The sequence below is a fragment of the Pyrenophora tritici-repentis genome, chromosome 5, assembly GCF_003171515.1.
Source record: "Pyrenophora tritici-repentis strain M4 chromosome 5, whole genome shotgun sequence".
Lineage (NCBI taxonomy): Eukaryota > Fungi > Ascomycota > Dothideomycetes > Pleosporales > Pleosporaceae > Pyrenophora > Pyrenophora tritici-repentis.
In genome coordinates this window covers 910,828-930,809 of record NC_089394.1, presented here as the reverse complement: position 1 = coordinate 930,809, position 19,982 = coordinate 910,828, and the positions used below count along the sequence as shown (strand labels likewise).

At 51.3% G+C, this 19,982-nt stretch overlaps 9 protein-coding genes across 9 annotated transcripts; 4 read left to right on the top strand and 5 right to left on the bottom strand.

Moving 5' to 3' along the window:
* Window positions 1-498: 498 nt before the first annotated feature.
* Window positions 499-993, bottom strand: PtrM4_103270 (Thioredoxin domain-containing protein; the record flags this gene model as incomplete). The annotated part of the gene is made up of 1 exon (XM_001936267.1): window positions 499-993. The coding sequence occupies one exon, from the start codon at window positions 991-993 to the stop codon at window positions 499-501; it is 495 nt and encodes a 164-aa protein (XP_001936302.1).
* A 621-nt stretch (window positions 994-1,614) lies between these two features.
* Window positions 1,615-2,363, bottom strand: PtrM4_103260 (uncharacterized protein; the record flags this gene model as incomplete). The annotated part of the gene is made up of 2 exons (XM_001936268.1): window positions 1,615-2,080; window positions 2,179-2,363. 2 exons carry the CDS (start codon window positions 2,361-2,363, stop codon window positions 1,615-1,617), a joined length of 651 nt encoding a protein of 216 aa, XP_001936303.1.
* A 625-nt stretch (window positions 2,364-2,988) lies between these two features.
* PtrM4_103250 (SCP-1 multi-domain protein) lies at window positions 2,989-4,005 on the bottom strand (the record flags this gene model as incomplete). The annotated part of the gene is made up of 1 exon (XM_001936269.1): window positions 2,989-4,005. The coding sequence occupies one exon, from the start codon at window positions 4,003-4,005 to the stop codon at window positions 2,989-2,991; it is 1,017 nt and encodes a 338-aa protein (XP_001936304.1).
* Window positions 4,006-4,310: 305 nt separating this feature from the next.
* Window positions 4,311-7,948, bottom strand: PtrM4_103240 (BaeS, Signal transduction histidine kinase; the record flags this gene model as incomplete). Its single annotated transcript, XM_066107503.1, has 5 exons — window positions 4,311-5,699; window positions 5,749-5,773; window positions 5,824-6,584; window positions 6,633-6,681; window positions 6,735-7,948. 5 exons carry the CDS (start codon window positions 7,946-7,948, stop codon window positions 4,311-4,313), a joined length of 3,438 nt encoding a protein of 1,145 aa, XP_065961952.1.
* A 1,138-nt stretch (window positions 7,949-9,086) lies between these two features.
* Window positions 9,087-10,061, top strand: PtrM4_103230 (DDE-3 multi-domain protein; the record flags this gene model as incomplete). Its single annotated transcript, XM_066107502.1, has 1 exon — window positions 9,087-10,061. One exon carries the CDS (start codon window positions 9,087-9,089, stop codon window positions 10,059-10,061), a length of 975 nt encoding a protein of 324 aa, XP_065961951.1.
* A 330-nt stretch (window positions 10,062-10,391) lies between these two features.
* Window positions 10,392-12,065, bottom strand: PtrM4_103220 (uncharacterized protein; the record flags this gene model as incomplete). The annotated part of the gene is made up of 1 exon (XM_066107501.1): window positions 10,392-12,065. The coding sequence occupies one exon, from the start codon at window positions 12,063-12,065 to the stop codon at window positions 10,392-10,394; it is 1,674 nt and encodes a 557-aa protein (XP_065961950.1).
* Window positions 12,066-14,009: 1,944 nt separating this feature from the next.
* PtrM4_103210 (Tdh, Threonine dehydrogenase and related Zn-dependent dehydrogenase) lies at window positions 14,010-15,257 on the top strand (the record flags this gene model as incomplete). Its single annotated transcript, XM_001936271.1, has 3 exons — window positions 14,010-14,138; window positions 14,196-15,045; window positions 15,103-15,257. 3 exons carry the CDS (start codon window positions 14,010-14,012, stop codon window positions 15,255-15,257), a joined length of 1,134 nt encoding a protein of 377 aa, XP_001936306.1.
* A 571-nt stretch (window positions 15,258-15,828) lies between these two features.
* PtrM4_103200 (Med15 multi-domain protein) lies at window positions 15,829-17,875 on the top strand (the record flags this gene model as incomplete). The annotated part of the gene is made up of 2 exons (XM_001936272.1): window positions 15,829-17,347; window positions 17,397-17,875. The coding sequence occupies 2 exons, from the start codon at window positions 15,829-15,831 to the stop codon at window positions 17,873-17,875; spliced, it is 1,998 nt and encodes a 665-aa protein (XP_001936307.1).
* Window positions 17,876-18,761: 886 nt separating this feature from the next.
* PtrM4_103190 (uncharacterized protein) lies at window positions 18,762-19,632 on the top strand (the record flags this gene model as incomplete). The annotated part of the gene is made up of 2 exons (XM_001936273.2): window positions 18,762-18,944; window positions 19,012-19,632. The coding sequence occupies 2 exons, from the start codon at window positions 18,762-18,764 to the stop codon at window positions 19,630-19,632; spliced, it is 804 nt and encodes a 267-aa protein (XP_001936308.1).
* Between the last annotated feature and the right edge of the window lie 350 nt (window positions 19,633-19,982).

The window sequence follows — 19,982 nt, the reverse complement described above, 5'->3', positions numbered from 1 at the left end:
TTGAAGAGCGGTGGGGAATCCGAGGCGGGAGCTGAGGTATGCAGCTATCAGGGTCTTGCAGTGGCGATCGCTTAGCTTGAAAGGTGTCCTGTTGCGCGTCTCACAAGGTTATAAATCCACAATTCGTCAGCGAATCGCGTACGCGCGAACCTGCTGCATGGTTACAGCGTTGTGGCTGATCGAAAGCTTTGCAGCAGAACGGCAGGAGGACTAAGGAGGTTTCTCGTTGTATTCACAATCCACGATGACGTCTGACCGGCAACATTCACATGTCAATACTTCCGCTTCCGCGCTTGATGCAGTGATGCAGATCAAAGCTAGCTCTTGTTTCCCACGTGCAATTGGACAATAGTCACGTCTCTGTTATCTGAGCATTGTCATCTGCTACTGAACTCATAGCTGTAGTAGAAGGGTATCATTGAAGGAACTCCTGTTGTACAAGGTTCAACGCGCTACGATGCATACTCGGCATATACATGACGTCCTCTTAATCCCCTCCTAATGCAACGACATCTTCCAATTATTTCCCCCGGTCATCCCATAACTCCCACTGACCGTCTTCTCCTCCGCTTCTCCCTTCTCTTTACTCTCCTCCACGGCCGTTTTCTTCTCCTTGCCCTCGTCACCAACCGTCTTCTTCTCCTGCACCTTCTCCTTCCTCGCCCTCACCTCCCCCGCAGCCCTCTCCACCATCTCTTTCAAAGCCCTCACATCCGCACCCCTAACCTCGTCCACCTTCTTCCCCTCCTTGAACAGCATAAATGTCGGCATAGCCGTGACCCCATATTGCCCCGCAATCTCCCTCTGTTCGTCGACGTTGATCTTGACAAACGCAAAGGCGCCGGGCGTGGCGTGCGTGGTGGATAGTTGGTTGTAGATGGGTGCGATTTGCTTGCAGGGCGGACACCATGTTGCGTAGAAGTCTGCGATGAGGTAGGTGTGGGCGTTTAGGAGGGTGCGCAGGTGGAGGGGTGCGGAGATTTCTGTCGGCATAGTTGTGTAGTGTTGCGGTGGTTTGCAGTTTCCGATAGGATTTGTAAACTTTGTGATATTGATTGATCGTAGGGTTGTTTGAATGATGAATGTTTGGGGCTGCTAGCTATAGTTTTGTAGTTGCTGAACCCTCAATGGCGCGATGTTGTAGAATCTTCCACATCCGTGGCTGAGCAATCGCATTACAATAAGACTTCTAGATCAATTATCTTATCTACCGCGATTACCACCAGGTGCGAAACCAAGCAGGCCGAGCAATGTCTTCGGCATGTTCTCGCCGGCGACATTTGTCATCGGCACTTTCAGAGACCATGACGTGCGCACGCTTCCCGCTTTGGGCAGTCGGTGATAGCAAGATGGAGATAACGAGGGTTGCTGCATGGTCGCTTTCCATACATATGTAATGTCTTCCACGTGCGCATATAATTAGCACTGTGACGGGTCTAGAGTCATGACGTGAAAGCTGCCTCCATGCCGTAGGAAGCATATGTAGTCGCAACTTCAAGAGCACGTGTCTTCATTAATATCCCAAGCAAATGCAGACCGGTCCGCAACGCCTCGCTGCGTAAACTGTCATTTGGCCGCTTGGCCCAGAAAATCATGTTGCCCAGTCCCAGAAGCTCAGCCACCGCCCCTCCCAAGTATCTCCTCCCTCTCCAGCACCTCAGGCTTGAACTTGATCAGGAAAACCGTCTTCCCTGGCCACAGTCCCTTCCCGTCCTTGCCCTCTTCCTCGCCCACACTATGCGCTGTGACGCCCTCGGTCGGAAAGCCGGCTCCATCGCATACGCCCTCAATTATGCCCGCCACGAATGCCGCGCAGTTCAGACTCGATAGCTCCTTGGGTAACGATATGTACTGATTGACCATGGGTTCATTGTCAAAGAGCATGTACTGCCCTGGGTCTGTGCCGGACTTTTCCAATGCGTCGGCTGGTCGCCCAAACAGGTAGCGGTACAGTTGTTGCGCGATGAATTGTAGGAGAGGCAGAATACGGGTCGGGCGAATCGAGGCGAGGGGGTTGGCTGTGCGTGAGAGGAGGAGGTCTAGGAGGCGCAGGCCGATAGGGTAGCCTTGGGTATTTAATCTACATGTTTGTTAGTACATGTTCCAAAACGAGAAAGCAATGGTTAAGCGCAATTGCATCCGTCGCCTATGCATTGCAGTTTTGGGTATATGGCATACCGTTGTTCAAGATCCCCCACATCCTTTGCTCCCTTCTGCGCATACGCAATCATCTCAATGAAGAGGTATGCAAACGCCGCCCTACTAAGCTCCGCATTCTTACTACGGTTCAGATTCCTGTCGTATATTGTCTTTTTGTTCGACGGGTATCGCAGGCCCGGCGCTTGGCTTGCGTTCCCACTCATCGCTATAGGCTGCCCTGGTGCTTGCGAATGAGCGCTCGACTGCGGACGAATTGTGGCTATAGAGGAAGACGAGGAAACGTGATTTGCGGAGACAGCAGATTGCGAAGAGGGTGGGTTGCGCGTCGAGTAATATGACGAGTGTAGCGGGAGGATGGTGGACATGGTCACTCGAGAGCGTTGCGGTACTTTGGCGGAGCAATGTGGGTCGCGGGTCGTGCGTCAGGCTTGTGCAGGTTGCATGTGAGGCTGGGGATGCTAAGGATAGCCACACTGTCTCCGCACGCGTCTACGCTGCTCTCATCCTCAATCATATGATGCCAGCCAGGTGTTTGTTACCATAGTAGAGCTGAAAGTTTAGCTCATTGACGTTTTCAGGTAGTGTTCTTCGTCATCTTTGAAATGGTAAAAGACCTCACGTATTCTGATAACCCAACCACTTCATCACTCATCTTGCAAGCTATGTATGATATGTCTGTATCATCTATAGGCTGATGGCTACATGGGCAATAAACCTCTATATTCTGGAATTAATGACCCAGCGTGGACCATCATCATCATCCCCGTTTCCAGATGGAAGTAGACGGGCACAACCCATTACTCTGTGTAGCCTCAGTCTCACGAGTCCCTAAGCCTCGCCGTTGTGACGAGCATCTGCACGGCGACAGACCGCTTCCGCAGAGCGCTTCGAGCGCCAACCGTCATGCTCAGCCCCAGTCTCGATATAGCCGTCCGGCATCTCTACCATATCCTCATACATCTTTGCTTTCTTCTTGTCGTTCTCGGGGTAGGTGGCACCAACAACCCTACGCATCTCCACCTTGGGCTTCATGTTCTCCTTGTACCACTCCTTGAACTTCTTCGTGATATTCATCTGGTGCCAACCCAACTCTTCCATGATGGGCTGAACATCGGTGCGGCGAATGTCAAACTGGATTGGGATGACGGTGACGGTGTTGTTGGGATCAGCAGCGACATCGCGCATGAAGGGTACGCCAGACTGCTCAACCTCGAGCTTTGCGAGTAGATCTCCGTTGAGCTTCTTCTGTTCCTGGAGAACCGCCTGGGTCTGATCTCGCTCCTTCTTCATCTTGTGTTCAGATGTAAGATGACGCTGCTTGTCTCCAATAGCACCCTTTGCCTTTTCTTCCTCTTTTCCAGCAACTTCCTTGGCGGTCTTGACCTTCTTGTTCGCGCCCTTTAGCTTTCTGCCCTTTCCGTCGTTTTGGTTCTCGAGTTTGACGTTCTCATACTCGATCGTTTTGAGTGTCTCCTTGAGCTGGCTGTTTTCAGATCGCAGGTGTGCAACTTCACTCTCAAAGCGATTGATACGGCGGACGGTGTCGTCAGAAAGGTTAGCAGCGCCACGCTTGGAGGTCTTCCGGTCCAGATCAGCGAGCATCTTAGCTTGTTCTTCAGCCTGCGCCTTCCACATGCTGCATTGCATGCTCAGCTTTGCAACCATGACTCGCAGACGAAGCTCTTCATCTCCCTTCGCTTTAGCATTCTCGTCGATATCACTGACAGCCCATAGTCCTCCTACGAATTCGGATTCTGCACCGTCCTTCCTTGGAGTACTGTCGATTACAGACACCGGAGTCTGGTCCTCAGGCTCCTGAAAGAGTGCATCGAGATTAAAGCTCATGTTGAAGATGGCAGTACAAGCACGCTGTAATCAGGGGAAAGCGCATGCCCTGTGTATTGCATGGAAACAGCCGTCGTTGTTGTTGTTGCGAACGGCAAAACAGGCGATTGGGTGCTGTCTGGATGCCAAGCTTCCCAGTGAAGTGAAGATCAGACATTAAGGGAAGGCACGCTAGTGACATGTTCACAGTGAGAGCAAATCATCCTAAAGTGGACCGGCTATCTCTCGCCGATGCTTATATTAGAATCGTAGATCCTGTCCTACAGCGTACGTTATCATACAGCCAAAGGTGCGATGCTATCCCGCTATCGTCGAGCACTTAGCCGTTCTATGACAAGTGCTAGATCTTTGACTCGAAAGGGCTTCGATACCGAGTCATCCATTCCGGCCTCAATCGCGCGCTTCAGCTGCTCAGGTCTTGCATTTGCGGTGACAGCGACGATGTGGAGGTGTTTATCGATGGATCCGTCCTTCTGCGCAGCACGTATCATGTTTGTGCATTGGAGACCGTCTACGATGGGCATCTCTATATCCATCAAGATGATATCAATAGATGGGGGAGGCTCCAAGGATTTGGCGACGCATTTCCAATGTCTTGTGGTTTTGATGAAATCGAAAGCATCTTGCCCGTTGTCTGCTGTGTAGACGTGGTAACCATGACGTTGCAATTGTTTCTTCAACACTCGCTGGTTGACCAGGTTGTCTTCTACGAGAAGAATGCTCAGCTGATCTTTCTGTGGATGTTGCGGACGTTCGGATGTGACAATGGGAGACTGCGCCAGTACCCCTTTGACTGGAGCTGACCCATCGGGGATAATGAGAGGTAAGAGTCCTTCAGCTGGACGTGCTCTAGTCGCTTTGACGTAGAAAGCAAATGTGGAGCCCACGCTTTCCTGAGACGTGAACCCAATCTCTCCTCCCTGTAAAGCTGCTAGTTTTCTGCTAATGAAGAGGCCTAGCCCAGATCCGCCGTACTTGCCGTATGTCTTGGGGGAAGCTTGTGTGAAGCGAGAGAAGATGCGCTTCATGGAAGCAGCATCCATCCCACAACCTGTGTCCTTGACACTACACCACAAATAGAGGGTTTCTGCGGTTGTCTTCATCGCCGTCGTCGGTTCATCTGCCCGTGAAGGATTTTGAGTTACCATTGTGAGGTCCACAAAGACATCCATGGGAGGCCTGGGTGATGCGCCTATACGCACAGTGACTGTCTTGCATCCGGCTCCATCTTTGGTAAACTTGATGGCGTTGACAACCAGATTGACGAGCACTTGCATGATCCGACCAGGATCCGCCTCGATATGATCAACTCCAAGCCGGCTCAGCGAGGGATCCGGTATTGTTACAAGCGCCACACCAGCTTGCATGGCCTCAAGCTTGAATGTGCTTTCAATCCTTGCAAGAAAACTCTTTACTTGGAAAACGGTAGGGCAAATCTCCAGTAGGTTGGAGTCAAGCTTCGAAAGGGAAAGAATGTCGTCGATGATACGTTTCTGGTGCATAGTGCAGGACATGATAGTCTCAACCGCGTCAACCATGTTGCTGTTGAGCTCGTGGAGGCGCTTCGTAATGTCGGTCTTGTCACCATCAGACGTAGGCCTGTAGCTTGTCGCATAGAGTAGTATATTCATTTCCGATAATGAATGTGCTAATGACTCTGTGCAATGCATGACTGCACTGAGAGGATTGCGAATCTGTAGTAGTCAGAAAGCTGTTTGTCCATAGCTTACTCCCAAAACCTACCTCGTGACTCGTCATGTCTACAAAACTGTGTACTGTTAGATGATGCAGCCATACTTTCGATCCATCATGACTTACTTTTCTTGTTGCCTTCTAGCTTCTACGGCTTCTTCTAGCCTCCTGCGTTGCAAAGCTTCAGAGAGTTTCAAGTCGCTGATGTCCGTCATCGCAGTTGTTATCTGAAAGCTATCACTTCCCAACATCTCCGGAAAGGCAGTAAATTGCACCCAGGCTTGTTTTGAGAAGTCAGAGGCTCCTGTCCATAACCGGTCTAACCTAATGTGAAAGCTAGCTGACTCTCCAGTCCGCCAGACATCGTCCAAGTTCTTGTCAAACTCGGGAATATCCTTTGGGAATATGATCGAGCGGATGTCGACATTCTTGACCGGCACTGATGGATGTCCAGTCATCTGAAACCAGGTTTTGTTGACAAAAGAAGGACGTCTGGCTTTGTCGAAGATTAAAATCCCGAGTGGCGCATTTTCGATGAGATTCAGAAGACGAGCCTCGCTCAAGTGAAGCTGCTTGAGGGCTACGGCGCGCTTGACGATGGCTTCATGCTCGACCTGCTTCTGTGCATCGATATCCGTAGCGCACCCCGTGATACTGACAACCCGGGAAGAATTGTCGAATACAGGAACACAGGCAACCTGCACCCATCTGCTTTCCTTGCCTTCAGGCCGAAATCGTAAAGACATTGTTGCCGGTTGACCTCCGAGTAATGCTTGCCAGTGTCGTGCTAATATCGGCTCGTCTTCTGACTCGCATAGCTCGATAAGCCGTGTCTCGTACTGAATTGTGAGATCCTTGCTGCAACCACTCAAATTGCAAAACGCGTCCTTTGAGATGTCAGCATGGAAACGCTCGGGTCGGAGGAATTATCATACATTGCTTTGAGTGATTCGTCCTGTCAGAGCGCACTCGAAAACACCCACGCTGTGAAGTCAAAGTCAGGGGATGTTACCAGACGCAATGGATATGCCACAAACCTAGCTGCTTCCATTATTTCCAACATTCTCCTGATCTTTCCTGTTGCCCAAGCTGCTTCCTGCCGCTTCAACTGCACTTCCTTTGCAAAAACCTCCTTCTCTCTTGCGAGCCTTCTGTTGTCGTTTGCGTTTGCGAGTATCCTTGCCTCGGATATAGTAATCGATGCAACGTCGTTGCAGAGTTTGCGATGAAGCGTTCGTATCCATGACTGATATGATTTATCATAAGGCCTTCGTGGTGCCAGTCCGACAATTAATACGGCGTGAACGCTTGTAGCTCTGTCCAGAACACTGGGTAATATAACGGCCTGAAGGCAGTTATCGCCATAGCATCGGTTGCAGGAGGCTTGAGACATTTCCACTGGCAATGGTTGAAGAACCTCCGTACTGCGAGTGCAGACAGCTTTGAAAAGAGCCTTGACCCATGTTTTGTCAGAGCCACGATGTATCCTGGCTGGAAGTGGCGTTGGGAAGGAGCCAACAGTCCCGGCAAGCAGGAATTCCCGAGAGCTCACTTCCTTGCAGATGAAGTCTGTCTCTTTTTCACGCACCAACTCTGAGTCTGCATAGTAAATTGCAGCAAAAGCAATGTCTCCGTCTCCTCTAGATATACCTTCAAGCATTGAGGCACAAAAGGTGGGTAGGTCATCTGCATGTTTACACGCATGTCGGATGTGATCCATAGATTGTTCACGACGAGTTTGAATGACCTGATTGGTCCCATCATACGTTGTAGCATGAAAACCATCTAAAGCCAGTGGTAACTGAACCATTGTAGCTGAAAGAAAGAATTCTTCGAGACGGCCGTCTTGCGGAAAGAAGAAAAGGACGTCATGCTCATTGGCCAGATCCGATCTGTCCCTTGCACGTTTCATTATTCTTTCCATTGCTGGCTTTTGTGCAATCAATGCCGTGTTGAGGCTCATGGGTCTTCCTTGGTATAGTGGATGACAGTCGCGGAGCAGCCGGCCGTAAGCTGTGTTGTAAAGAATGATCGCATCGGGTCCAAGCAAGAATAGCTGGGGCTGCGGGGAGAGCATGGCAAGGTTGATGAGCACCAGCAATTCTCGAGGCCATGTTGAGATAGGTCCAGGTGCAGTATCCGCCCAGTTCAAGTTACGTATGTATTGGAGGTCGGAATCGATGGCTGCGTCCCCAGTTGGTTTGGAAAGAAAAGAAAGATGGGGTATATCCGCATACTGGTCGGTCGTCATGATTACGTCGACGACGCGACGATGCAAGTCAATGTTGTGTTAAAAAATGTCCACGGTGTCAAGGTAGACAACATTGGTTGCCGGTGCAGCAAAGGAGTAAGTGGGCGGCGATTCGGGCGTCCTATGGCCGTCCAGACCGTTGGGATTCCGAAAACATAATAGCTTACGGCCAGTCTTCGGGCATACACTGACCATCGTGGTAAGATGGTGCGCATCCATACTCCCATTTGGGGGCTGTGTTTCAGAGATTGGTGCTGACATGGTTCAAGCAGAAAGAGTTATTGCCGGAGTTCCGCCTGTCGCCTGTCAGTTGCCGTAAGTACTAGCGTTTGCTGGTATTAGCGGACTTGGTTGACTCATATTCGCGACAGAAAACTGTCCCTCAATTGTAACGAGTAGGACCCTCAGTGCTATGGCTACACATGCTTATTGAGGGTAATACCCAGGCAGCTGATCGACTACCACCTCCACAGCACAGTACACAGATTGGCCAGCCCACAAAGTCCGTCCGGATCTATTCGGCCGTAGCCCACCCTTCGGATTCGGTACGCGGATAATTCCGATGCAACGCGCTCGTCGATCGCGGCCACGACTCATCAAGAGCCTCACAGCTCCTATAGTCTGGTCTTCCTATGCACCCAGCAGCACACTTCCTATCTATCGAAAGTTCCAGAAACCGAAACACCCTGTTGCGTCGGCTATTCCCGAGCCCAGCTATACTGTAGCGAACGCCAGTGTCTCGTAGCATCTCTCTAGAAAGATGTAATGAAAATGTCGTATCTGCCAAGAATAGAACCGAGTCAAGTTCCATACCACGGGCAGGCATGCCAGGAGCTTTACATTGAATTTGCAGGCGTTGGGAGAAAAACCTCTGTGTTTGTCGGAAGTTCGTGCGAGTAGGCAGAGGTTCTGCACATGTCACATGTTGTGTTATGGGTGTTTCTCGAAATACCTTGAGCCACCTGGATCTGGTTGGCTTGGTGGCCAAGAACATCAACTCCTATAGTAATTTGTTAGTAAATCGATGCAGCCACGCTTTCTAACACCCACAACGTATTTGAAGTTCATTGTTTGCTGCGATCGCCTCTACTGACTCGCGTTTTTGGTGTTGCAATTTTCTCGAGCCCATCTCATCGCGATGCCAGGCACCGGCCACCGCTTGCAGCCCGCTGTTCTCCAGGCTATCCTCGACCGAATTGCTGCCTGCGAAAGTGATCGAGCCATCTCTAGAGCTACAGGTGCGAGCCGTAACACAGTAGCAAAGCTGAGGTTGAGCTTAGAGTTTTGGGGCGTGCCTTATCCGCCGCGCTGCGTTCGACTTGGGCGGCCATCTATACTCCGGCAAGCTCAGCGCGAAGGCCTTCAGGCATACCTCAATGGCTCACCGGGCGCATACATGGATGAGATGAGGGACTTCTTGTACGACGAGTACGACGTTAGGATAAGCCTTGCGAGCGTTTACCGAGAGCTAGAGAAGATGAGATGGTCTCGCAAGCTTGCAACAAAGCGGGCAAAGGAGCAGAGTGAGCCACTCCGCCGCCTCTATCTTGCCAGGATGGCGCAACACTATAAGGCGGAGCAGATCGTTGCGTTGGACGAGAGCGCCTGCAATGAGCGTACGGGCGACCGCAAGTATGGCTGGTCTCCAATCGGGGAGCCGGTGGAGCTATCACACAGCTTCAGGCGATCAGAACGGTGGTCGCTGCTGCCAGCCATGACGATAGATGGCTACATAAGCTATAAGATCTTTCAAGGCGCGATTACATCTGAGATCCTAGAAGACTTCTTAGAGTTTCAAGTGCTGCCGTTCTGCAATCCTCACCCAGGGCCAGCCTCAGTAATCGTGCTTGATAACGCCTCCATCCATCGATCAGAGCGTGTACGGGTGCTTTGCCAAAGTGCTGGAGTACTCCTTGAGTATCTGCCGCCATACTCACCAGATTTCAACCCCATCGAGAAGAGCTTTAAGCAGCTCAAGGGGTGGATGAAAAGGAATTCAGCGCAAGCGGAGAACTTCATTGACTTTGGGGTCTTTCTTGAGTATGCAGCGCAGCTGGTGTGCTGTAATATTAACTGCAGAAGCTGGTTCCATAGGTGTGGCTATCCCTATTAATTGTGCTTTTAAATGGATGCCACAGTACGTTTCTATAGGTAGATGATACCATACAAATGCGAACGATTACACCTTAATGCGCAACCCACAAAAGCGATTTAATAATTCTAAAAAAATAAGAGCTATTTCTATACATATAGAACTATCTTAGGAAGTTAACCTGTTATAATCGCATAACGTTGTAGTGTTGTACATAGGGCTATCCAAATAGACTATTGTTGCAGCGCATTTGAAACGCCTGAAAAACCTCAACACTAACTTATAGCGGGCACGGGCCGCTGTCACCAAAAACGCTCAGGCCACTAAGCTTCAAGCATTCTCGCCATCATCCTACACAACACTGCTAGACGGTTCAACCACCAATTTCTTGCGCGCAATCTCTTCTCTTTTCTTACAACGTTCGACTCGTCTCCAGTTACGATCTGTGAGACCCTGGTACCCAGCTTGCCATTCTTTTGCAGTGTTTTGTAGCGTGAAAAACCAGCCAGGAGGCTGCTTGAAATGCTGCGTCCACAACTTCAAGATATCACCAGATGGCTGCATCAAGAGGTTGATATCCATAGCTCCGTCAATAACAAGAGTCTTATAAAGCTCGTTAATGTCCTCTCCAACTGTAGGAAATTTTAACTTAAGGTAGTTAAAGAAATTACTAGTATGCTCGTTAATCTCCTGCTCATGATCATATCGGATAGGCGCCCACTGAGATGCACTAGATACCTCAGCTCTTGTTATCGTTGGTGCAGCTGCCTGCAAGTTAGACTCCTGTTGAGGTTGCCTGTTCATCCGCTCAAGCTGTCCAACGATGAGCAGTTTTGTTAAGCTTTTGATATCATCGTCGCCATCTCCAGCCGCCCGCAACTTGCGCGTTTTCTCATGCACCCGCAGGTCCTTTGCTCTCAAAATTGCAAGCCGTACATCATCAGATGGCTCATCGTACGTTGCCCTTCTCGCTGTAATTGCTCTTGCCCACATGGAGATAATGTTGCCGTTGACAAAGAGGTGATCTTCGAAGCGCGCTGGCTGCCTCGCTGTTGGCGCCATCCAGCAGCAATAAGGATAGTTCTCGCAATGGGTATCTGTACAGCGCCATCTATCCCGGATAGCAATAGCATGCCCGCTACCTGCTTGTTCAGCTGCTATTACACCAGCAAGCCCCTCCTCTTGAATCACCGTTGCGGTGCGTCGACGAGGACCGTCGACAACCGTTGGCAACGGCTGCTGCTCCCCTGGAATTTCAGCCAAGATGAGCTCGAAATCGACGTTTACTGGCTCGCTGACATAGTTATCAACCTCTACAACAAGGCGCTGAAAGCTATTCCACGTTGCATCAACACCTCGCCGCAATCGCTTTATCGCGCGCTCGCGTTTGGCCTGCTTAGCTGGGTAAACAACAGTGCAAACAGATGAGATCTTCGCTCTTTTTGGCCGTAATTCTGCAACAACGTCATCTACCCACTGCCATAGGTCGTCGAAATGCAGCGAGTACAGCCGTACGCCGTGCTCGCTATCGGCAGCTTCAGGAATAAAGTGTTTCTCCATATCACCACCAAGGCAAGCCCTCCACCTAACGCGCAGTACAGGATTAACCTCATCCTCTAGCGCTTGCGATGAGCGAGGCAGCCATGGAGTGCCTTCTTGACGTCGGTACGCTGGCTCTCCCTCATCCTCAACACTACCGGCAGCGCCCTTAGCAGCGATCTCATCCTCATCCTCAGGCAGCGGATCGCCATCTCCATCCTCGAAAGTATCCTCATCCTCGCCAACGATATCTTCAGCTTGCGCGGAGGCAGCTGTTTGGGTGGCTTGCAGCTCAGGCTCGGACAACGGGCTTTGACGGCGCGGCGGGGCAGTCGCTGGAGGCGACGGCAGCGCCTCACGGCGGACACGTTTAGGCGTTAAATGGGTAGGATTTTGTCTAGTTGCTGGCGCTCTACGCTTCTGGGAGGACGGGTTAACGCCTTGATCGAATGGCTGCTTCGGCTTACGCTGGCGCTTGGGCGGCATCCCAACAGCAGCTAGATTGAGCTCGCAACAAGCTCCACACAAACAAAACGCTATACACGAACGATTTAGAGTACAGGACTAGCTTCATGGGCTTCTGGAGGTGGGAAACGGCTGCTGCATTAATTTACTAACAAATTACTATGGGAGTTGATGTTCTTGGGCACCAAGCTAACCAGATCCAGGCGGCTCAAGGTATTTCGAAAACCACAATACCGAGCTTTCAATGTTACGGCAGCCCTATCCTTACCCACTCGCGATATGATCATCTGCCACATCGGACCTGTACCTGCGCTAGGCACATGGGTACTGGGACAGTCCTTGCTACTCCAACGCGGAACCCAGAATCTCTCCAATTCTCCGAAGTCCACAACCATTTTCCTCCCCCCTTTTGCTCCCCAAGAAACGCCCATTTCCCCGAACTTTTCATTCATGTTTCATCGTTCATGACAGATATCCTTCTTGACGCTGCTTCATTCGTTTCGAAGTTCGTCTTGCCACATGCAGCGCGTGTGCTGGACGAAGAAGACCGGACGCTCTAATTGGGCGACTCTGAGCAACTTCCAATCTCCAAGTTGCGGCCGTGAAGACAGCTTTTTAGCCGTAATTCTGGCGATAACGCCCGGGTTTAGGAACATAAATGTAGATACGGTGTACGCGATGGTGATATCCTTGCCGAACTCCAGACGTTGTCTAGACATTGGACGTGTAAGAAATGTTGAGAGGTTTGTAGTTTGTCAAGCTGACGTTGGATTTGTCGTCGGTGGCTACGTGGTACCTGACAACAATGTCAGAAGACGCGCAAGCAAATAGGAACATGTATACTTACAGTCTCATCAAAAGGGGCGAATTCGCATGACCTGGAATATGAGCATGGCTTCGAAATTATGCCTATCTGTTTCCGCTTCTTCGTCTGTTACCCATCCGCTTGGGATTTTTTTTCATTTTGTCAAGGACCATCGCGCTGACCTCAGTCTGTGAACGATAGCGGGCTTGTTTCCGAAGCGGTCAGGTACTCGAACCATGTTTCCAGTCTGGCATGTAGGCGTGAATATAGCGCGTGATCGGCTCTCCGCTCTTCCGTGCTACTGCACTTGCATCGGCTCCTTGAAATTGTGCACGTGATTCGTTAGATCTTTTTATTTGGCCCAATCGGTGCAATTATCAGGCTGAAAAAAAGGGTTTAAAAATGTCCGCGATTTGACTGTCCTCCTTCTCTTCCCGCATGACACATGCGTTTTCTACCCCTGCGATAACGGAGCGATGAAGTCGGATAATTTCATGTTATCAATCAGGCCACGTACAACGTCGTAGCAAACAAAAAAAGTCCGGAGTAGGCTCGGTGACGTAAGGAGATGTTGGAGAGGATAGGTCTTTGTAAACTTGGTAGGACGTAGTTGGCAAAGGGAAACCACATAACCTGATTATGCACTGTAGTTGTTGTTGTAGCTGTCAGGCAACATCAGCCCGTCTGTCGGGACCTAATCAGCCGGACCGGAGGAAGGCAGAAAGGAGCCCAGCATCCGGGATGCCCAAGTTAGTCATTCCACAATTTCCCCGCCCCCGCAAACCCAGCTGCATGCAACAATACCCACAGACTCCACAAAACTCTTTCCTGTGGGCCGGTGCGATACCTGCTGTACGCATGGGAGATATCTCCTGAGGTCTGACGGACCCGGATCCGGTTGACCAAGCCTCTTGTGCGAGCGGCTGCGCCCCATGAGGCCGATACATCCGGGCCTGGCCGTATCCATTCGCCTCATTGCCATGTTGGTGGCACGGCTTACTGTGGAGTATTTCTGGTCACATGTACCCTGGGCATGCGCAATGCTTTCAACCCAAGCGGAACCGAGGTCGCTAGTTCCTTGCTGAAGTGGAGATTATGTCTGCCATTGAGAGTGCATTTGTTAATACCGTTCTTGATCGCGAGAATCAAGACTATAAGGAATGGGTCTCAGGAACTGGGAGGACCAGAGAAACGATCCAGAAGACATGCGCGCAGCAAGATACTACGGCCAGGAAGATATTCGGATTGAGGATGTGGACGAGCAGAAATGCGGCGCGGGACAAGTTCGAGTACGTACTCTCACTACAGGCAACTCCTACTCAGTATACATGTCTAATGCGTCGCAGGTCGCCCCCGCCTTCGTAGGAATATGCGGCACAGATCTCCATGAATATCTCGGCGGTCCAACCTTCGCTCCGAGGACACCACACCCGTGCACCAACGACACGATACCCATCACCCTAGGTCACGAATTCTCAGGAACCATCACTGAGGTGGGCTCAGGTAACTCGGCCTTCACAGTAGGCCAGAATGTAGTCGTTCAACCAACAATATTTTGCGGTACCTGCGAAGCATGCAAAGCGGGATCGGAGAATGTATGCTACAACGGCGGCTTCATTGGACTCTCCGGAGGCGGAGGCGGCCTCAGTGAATCTGTTGTCGTGCCTGAAGGGTCAGTGCTGAGCCTACCGAACAACGTACCTCTCGATATTGGTGCTTTGGTCGAGCCCTTGAGTGTTGCATGGCATGCTGTATCCGCGGCTCCCATAACGCCCGACTCGGTCGTCATGATCCTGGGTGGTGGACCGATTGGCCTTGCCATTGTGCAATGCCTTGTTGCAATTGGCACACGAAAAATTATTGTCAGCGAGATATCAGGCGCACGTCAGCGTTTTGCAAGAGAGTTTGGGGCACATCATGTGATATGCCCCAAGACGTATGACGTTGTGCAAATGGGAAAGGTGCTTAGCGACAGCGATGGGCCGGACGTGGTGTTCGATTGCGCGGGCGTACCTGCTAGCCTCACGACGGCATGCAAAGCTGTCAAAGCTCGAGGCACGGTGGTGAATGTGGCTATCTGGGAGAGAGAAGTGCCGTTCAACCCGAATCTGCTGGTTTTCCGAGAAGCAAAGTATACGGCTGTGTTGGGCTATCAGAAACAAGACTTCCAAGCGGTGATTGACCTTTTGGCTACCGGTAAGTCTTGCGATCAGCCAGAATCAAATGTGTGCACAGTTGCTAATGTTTGTGCAGGAAAATTGCAGCCGAGAAAGATGATCACTAGCAAGATACAGCTTGAAGATCTCGTTGAACACGGCATCAAGGCCCTCATCAACGATAAAGAGAGTCATGTCAAAATATTGGTAGAGGTCGGCGGGATGAGCCGTATAGACTCCGCTATACATTAGGAAGCTTTGGTGCCAATACAGTTGGCATACGGTACCCCTGCTATAATGAGATGTCCTATATGTCTGATGTTCCTGCCGAAGACCTGCGTGTCAATTCTCTAGATGTCTATACCCCTGACATAATTATGAATAAACGATGAACCCGGAAGTTTGCCGCGCATAGAGCTGTTAGAGGCAAACAAAAACGTTGACTAGATAGAGTGAACGAGTGGGGTAGTGGGGTTGGGTACATGTCCGCTGCATTAGAACGACAACACAATCCCAGGGTCTAACTAAGCAAGCATGCCGTTAGATCCGCAAACCGCCCCTCGCATCGCGACAGCTGCGTTTGAGCCTCAACTCACCACTGTGTTCCTTGATCAGGGCATTGTATCGATATTCTCTAATGTTTTGCATCCGTTGATCTTTATACTAACGCTGTACATACTCGCTAACCCTTTAATTGCCAAGCGTCGTGGACGGTGCGGCTGAGGCATTTCCGATGTAGGTCGCGCGTTTCGCCAGGACGTCTCAATGACTTGGATCGCGCTGGTGATTTTTCTGAATTCACCTATCGTAGGTATTAAGCAAAATGTCCCAGTACAACCACATGCCCCCTCCAGGACCTTACGTCCCTCCTAACCAGAGCGCCCCGGCGCAGCAGCATGCCTCTCAAGCACCCACGTCCCACCAGTACAACACGGGGAGTTATGGATGCTCAAATCAGGCTCAGAAGGGGGTTGGAGGTTTTGGACAAATGATGAACCAGCGATTGGAGCAGGCGGTGACAACTGGGAAACCAATGTTGAACAAGCTGGGCAATGCTATCAGCTCAAAACTCGGAAACAAGCCTACGCCAGGCCCGCCTCAGCATCTGCAAAACTATCAGAACTATCAGAATCAATACGGACAACACAACCAAGCACAAACGTATCAGCAACCTCATGGCCAGAGTCTCAGCCCTCCACCACCGCCGCAGCAGAACTGGGGCCATCCCCCTCCACCTCGCCCGTCGAATGCCTCTCCAGCTGCCCAGCATTCCCCGTACCAGCAACCGACCCACCATACGCCGACTTCAGGACCCCCGGGGCAAATCAACTATTTCCCGCAGCAGACGAACCAAGCGCCTGCCACGCAAGCATACACGCATCAGTCGCCGCCCACTACGCTCGGATACAATCCGTCGCAGTACAGTCAAGGCGGGAGCCCGGGTGGGCAGATGCAAACACAAGGACAACTCGGACAGGGGCAGGATATGCAGGGTCACCTTTCAGCATCGTTCCAAACACATAATCAAGTCCAAAGTCACCACACTGGGCAACAGATGGGTGTAGTCGGAGGATCACAGGGCGTCCAGAACACGTCTTCTCCCCATACTTCAAGTGTGTCACCAGTAGTACCCGCGCAGCAATGGGGGCATCTAAGTACTGAGCACACGTCTGGAGTTGTCAGTCAGTCACAGGCTGATGTGCCAACAAAACCCTTGCAGCCATACTCTCCTACTCCAACCCCGAACCCCTTGGAACAAAAAGAGCAAAAGCAGCAGCAGCTCTGGAACCTTTGGAACAGTGCGACTCCTGTCAACACTCTGCCCCAGGGACAGTTGCAGACGTTACCAGGCACGGCCAATTCGTCAAACACACACGATTCGAATTCTGCACCCCAGATACCGTCGAACAAGCCTGTGCACTCAAGTCTGCAACCAGTTTCTCCATTACAAGACAATGGCGCACATTCTGGCCCAACCGAATTCATTGCTGAGCTGCCTGGCGATATGGGAAGCCTGACTCTGCTGGAAGCAAAGCCCCAGACATGTGGGCTAGGCATTACAGGCTCACAATACCAGGCCTATCGTCCTTCAGGGTCGCAGACGGGGTCACCCTCGCCTGGACCCAACGCAGCCCACCAGACATCAAATGGCAGTAACAAGCCACTGGCGGACCCGTGGAGATTTACAAACATAGCGACTGAAACTCCGACACGGGAATTTTATATTCTTGCAGACTTGCTTTTTGATGCACTGGACCGGAAGTTTGAACCTAGGCACACGGGCCTGTTGGAAGCGCCAAAGATGCTTGGGGGCTGGGTCAGGTTGACGCAAGATGCACGTGGTGAGTTTTAAGTGTGGGCAACGTTCGTCAGTGACTAACGTGGTGGCAGATCTCTTCTCGTACAAGTCTTACAGCGCTTTTGCCAAGTTATGGAGTCTCGAAGGCATCCCGCACATGATGGTACCTTGCGAGGCTGCTTTAGCGCCAAATTGGAACTTTGACCAGGATATGCATGCGCGCGATATGCAAGTATGCCAGAACCCGCCGACATCATATTCACGATATCCAACGTACATGCCAGCGCTGAACCGGGCAGGTTGGTACAAGTTCTTCTTTCTCGAGATGATGCACGCACCGGACGATATTGAAGCCTTGGTACCGGCACTTTGCGCCGACACTTACAAGCCGGGAGTGCTCCAGCACCCTGATCTCAACAAGCGCGACAGAACAGACATGGGCGGACTACAAGCTAGAGCTGCCGCGGTGAAGACATTTGCGATGCAGCGGGTGTGCGAAGAGACGAAGGCGGCCATGGCAGAAGATCCGGATGTTTCCCCCGGGCACAGGCACGCAGGCATGGGTTCATGATAGTGTAGCGCAGACGAAAGAAGATGCGGTAGCGAAAATGTACAAGATGTCGATGATGTTGCAGCTGCAAGACCTGGAACAAGGGCCCAAACAAAAAACGGCGGTTCTCCAGCCTCGTGTGGCTGTTTGCGCAACCAGAAAAAAGACACGACAGCTGCATAAGCGAAAGACTTTTCCTGCGGTGAAGGCGTTACATGTGCATGGAGGCGGGGCGCCGGGTGGTTGCTCGCTCGAATCTTGTCACTCCTGTTGTGCCCAGGTGTGCCGATCGCCGGCTAGTTTCTGGGTAGCGTTTGACAGGTCGTGATTGCAAAAATCTAGCAACGGGTACCTGCGCTGAGTCCCGCTGGCCGTATCGTTTGCGCTTTTGTATGCGACACGAGACATGGTCATGTGCGATAGAGGAGTTCGCATGTGCATGTGTGTAGGGGAAATGCGGCTGTGCAGTATCCCTATATCGTGCAGCTCTCGACCCAAGCATGCGGCCGGCAGATTACATCCCCAGTGTTTATGATATCAACCATAGAGACGCAATCTACGCAGGGGCTCCAAGCAGCCTGTCCGCGCGTTGGGCTTGCCCGATATGGCCTAGAGCTGCAGGTACAGCTTGCTTTTGCTCCTTTGGCCTTGCTTTAGCAGCTGGCACCCAAGCCGGCGAGGCGCGCGGGCGTTGCACCAACAAATAATCTCTCGGCTGGTCGCAATCCAACCTCTTCGTTTCTTTCTTAATCACCGCTCTGCTGTGCTCTATTCTTGACATTCCACTTGTCTCAGCCCACTTTACTCCCAATCTCGTATTCAAGTGTATTAAGACTGTTACTTGCCCGCCTAATTACGAAACCACGTCCCGATACTTTGTTGTGGGTCTCTTACACTACCCATCACCATGCGCACTTCAACCTTGTTCGCGCCGCTCTTCCTGGCGGCCACGACCCTGTCCCAGGCCGTTCCAGAGGGCATTTCACCCGATTCACCTGCACCTGAAGGCTGCAAGACGACCATCGAGACTCCCTTCAGGATCGGCACCCTCGAAAACCCTTCTCTGGATAAGCGTGAGACTGCTCAAGAGGTATGCAGCCACAATGCGCACAATTCTGTGCATCTTGACATCTTATGCTGACATGATTCTTTCCCAGGCTTCTGATGGTGACCTCTTCTGCACTCTCGAAGATGGCATTCTGCACGACCAATATGGCCGCACTGGCGCCGTTGTGGCTAACCGCCAATTCCAATTCGATGGTCCACCACAAGCAGGCTCAATCTATACAGGTGGCTGGTCTGTCTGCGGCAACAACTCTCTTGCCATTGGAGGCAGCACACGTTGGTGGCGCTGCATGAGCGGTGCTTTTGGCAACCTCTACGACGAATCTATTGGCGCTCAGTGCCACGAGATCCGCATCCAGGCCATCTTCCCCGAGACATCTACCAGCAGCAGCCCCATGAGCAGCACCACATCAAGCGCTTTGTCGGGCTCTACTAGCATGTTGTTCGCAACTTCGACTGATGGTCTATCCACCGAAAGCCGAAGCATTCACCCGACTGACAGTGCCGGCAACAACACTGCTTTCTCCACTGCGACGCCCTACAACACCGTCATTGGCGGCGCGACTGGAACTTCAGGACGTCACTCGTCCACATCCAGCCCTACCGGAGCAGCGAATGCACCTCCCGCCAGTGGTGTTGCCTCTGCTTCCATGGCCCCCTTCGCCATGTTTGGCGTATCCATGGTCTTCCTTGGAGCTGCTCTGGTGCTCTAAATTGTCCGATGATTCATACTTAATCAAGAAGGAGAGGAAACCCCAACATCTTTCCCGCATGGTATTCCCGGCGTCTAGCTAGCATTCCTGCATCGCATTGCATTTGTTCACAAGTTCAGACTGCCCAATTGCGCGCATTGATACACAACTTGTACGCGTACCCTGGAGTTTTTTTCTCTTTTTTTTATTCTGGCTTCATGTTCTATAACATTGCAGCAAAGGTTATGATTTGATGGAATAGCTTTGCGTATTTTTCTTTAGCATATTGATTTGAACGCGAAGCATGCCTGGTTCCCAAAGAACATGGACGTTTTACGTTTTTTTTTACCATACAAAGCCTTGAGGAAAAA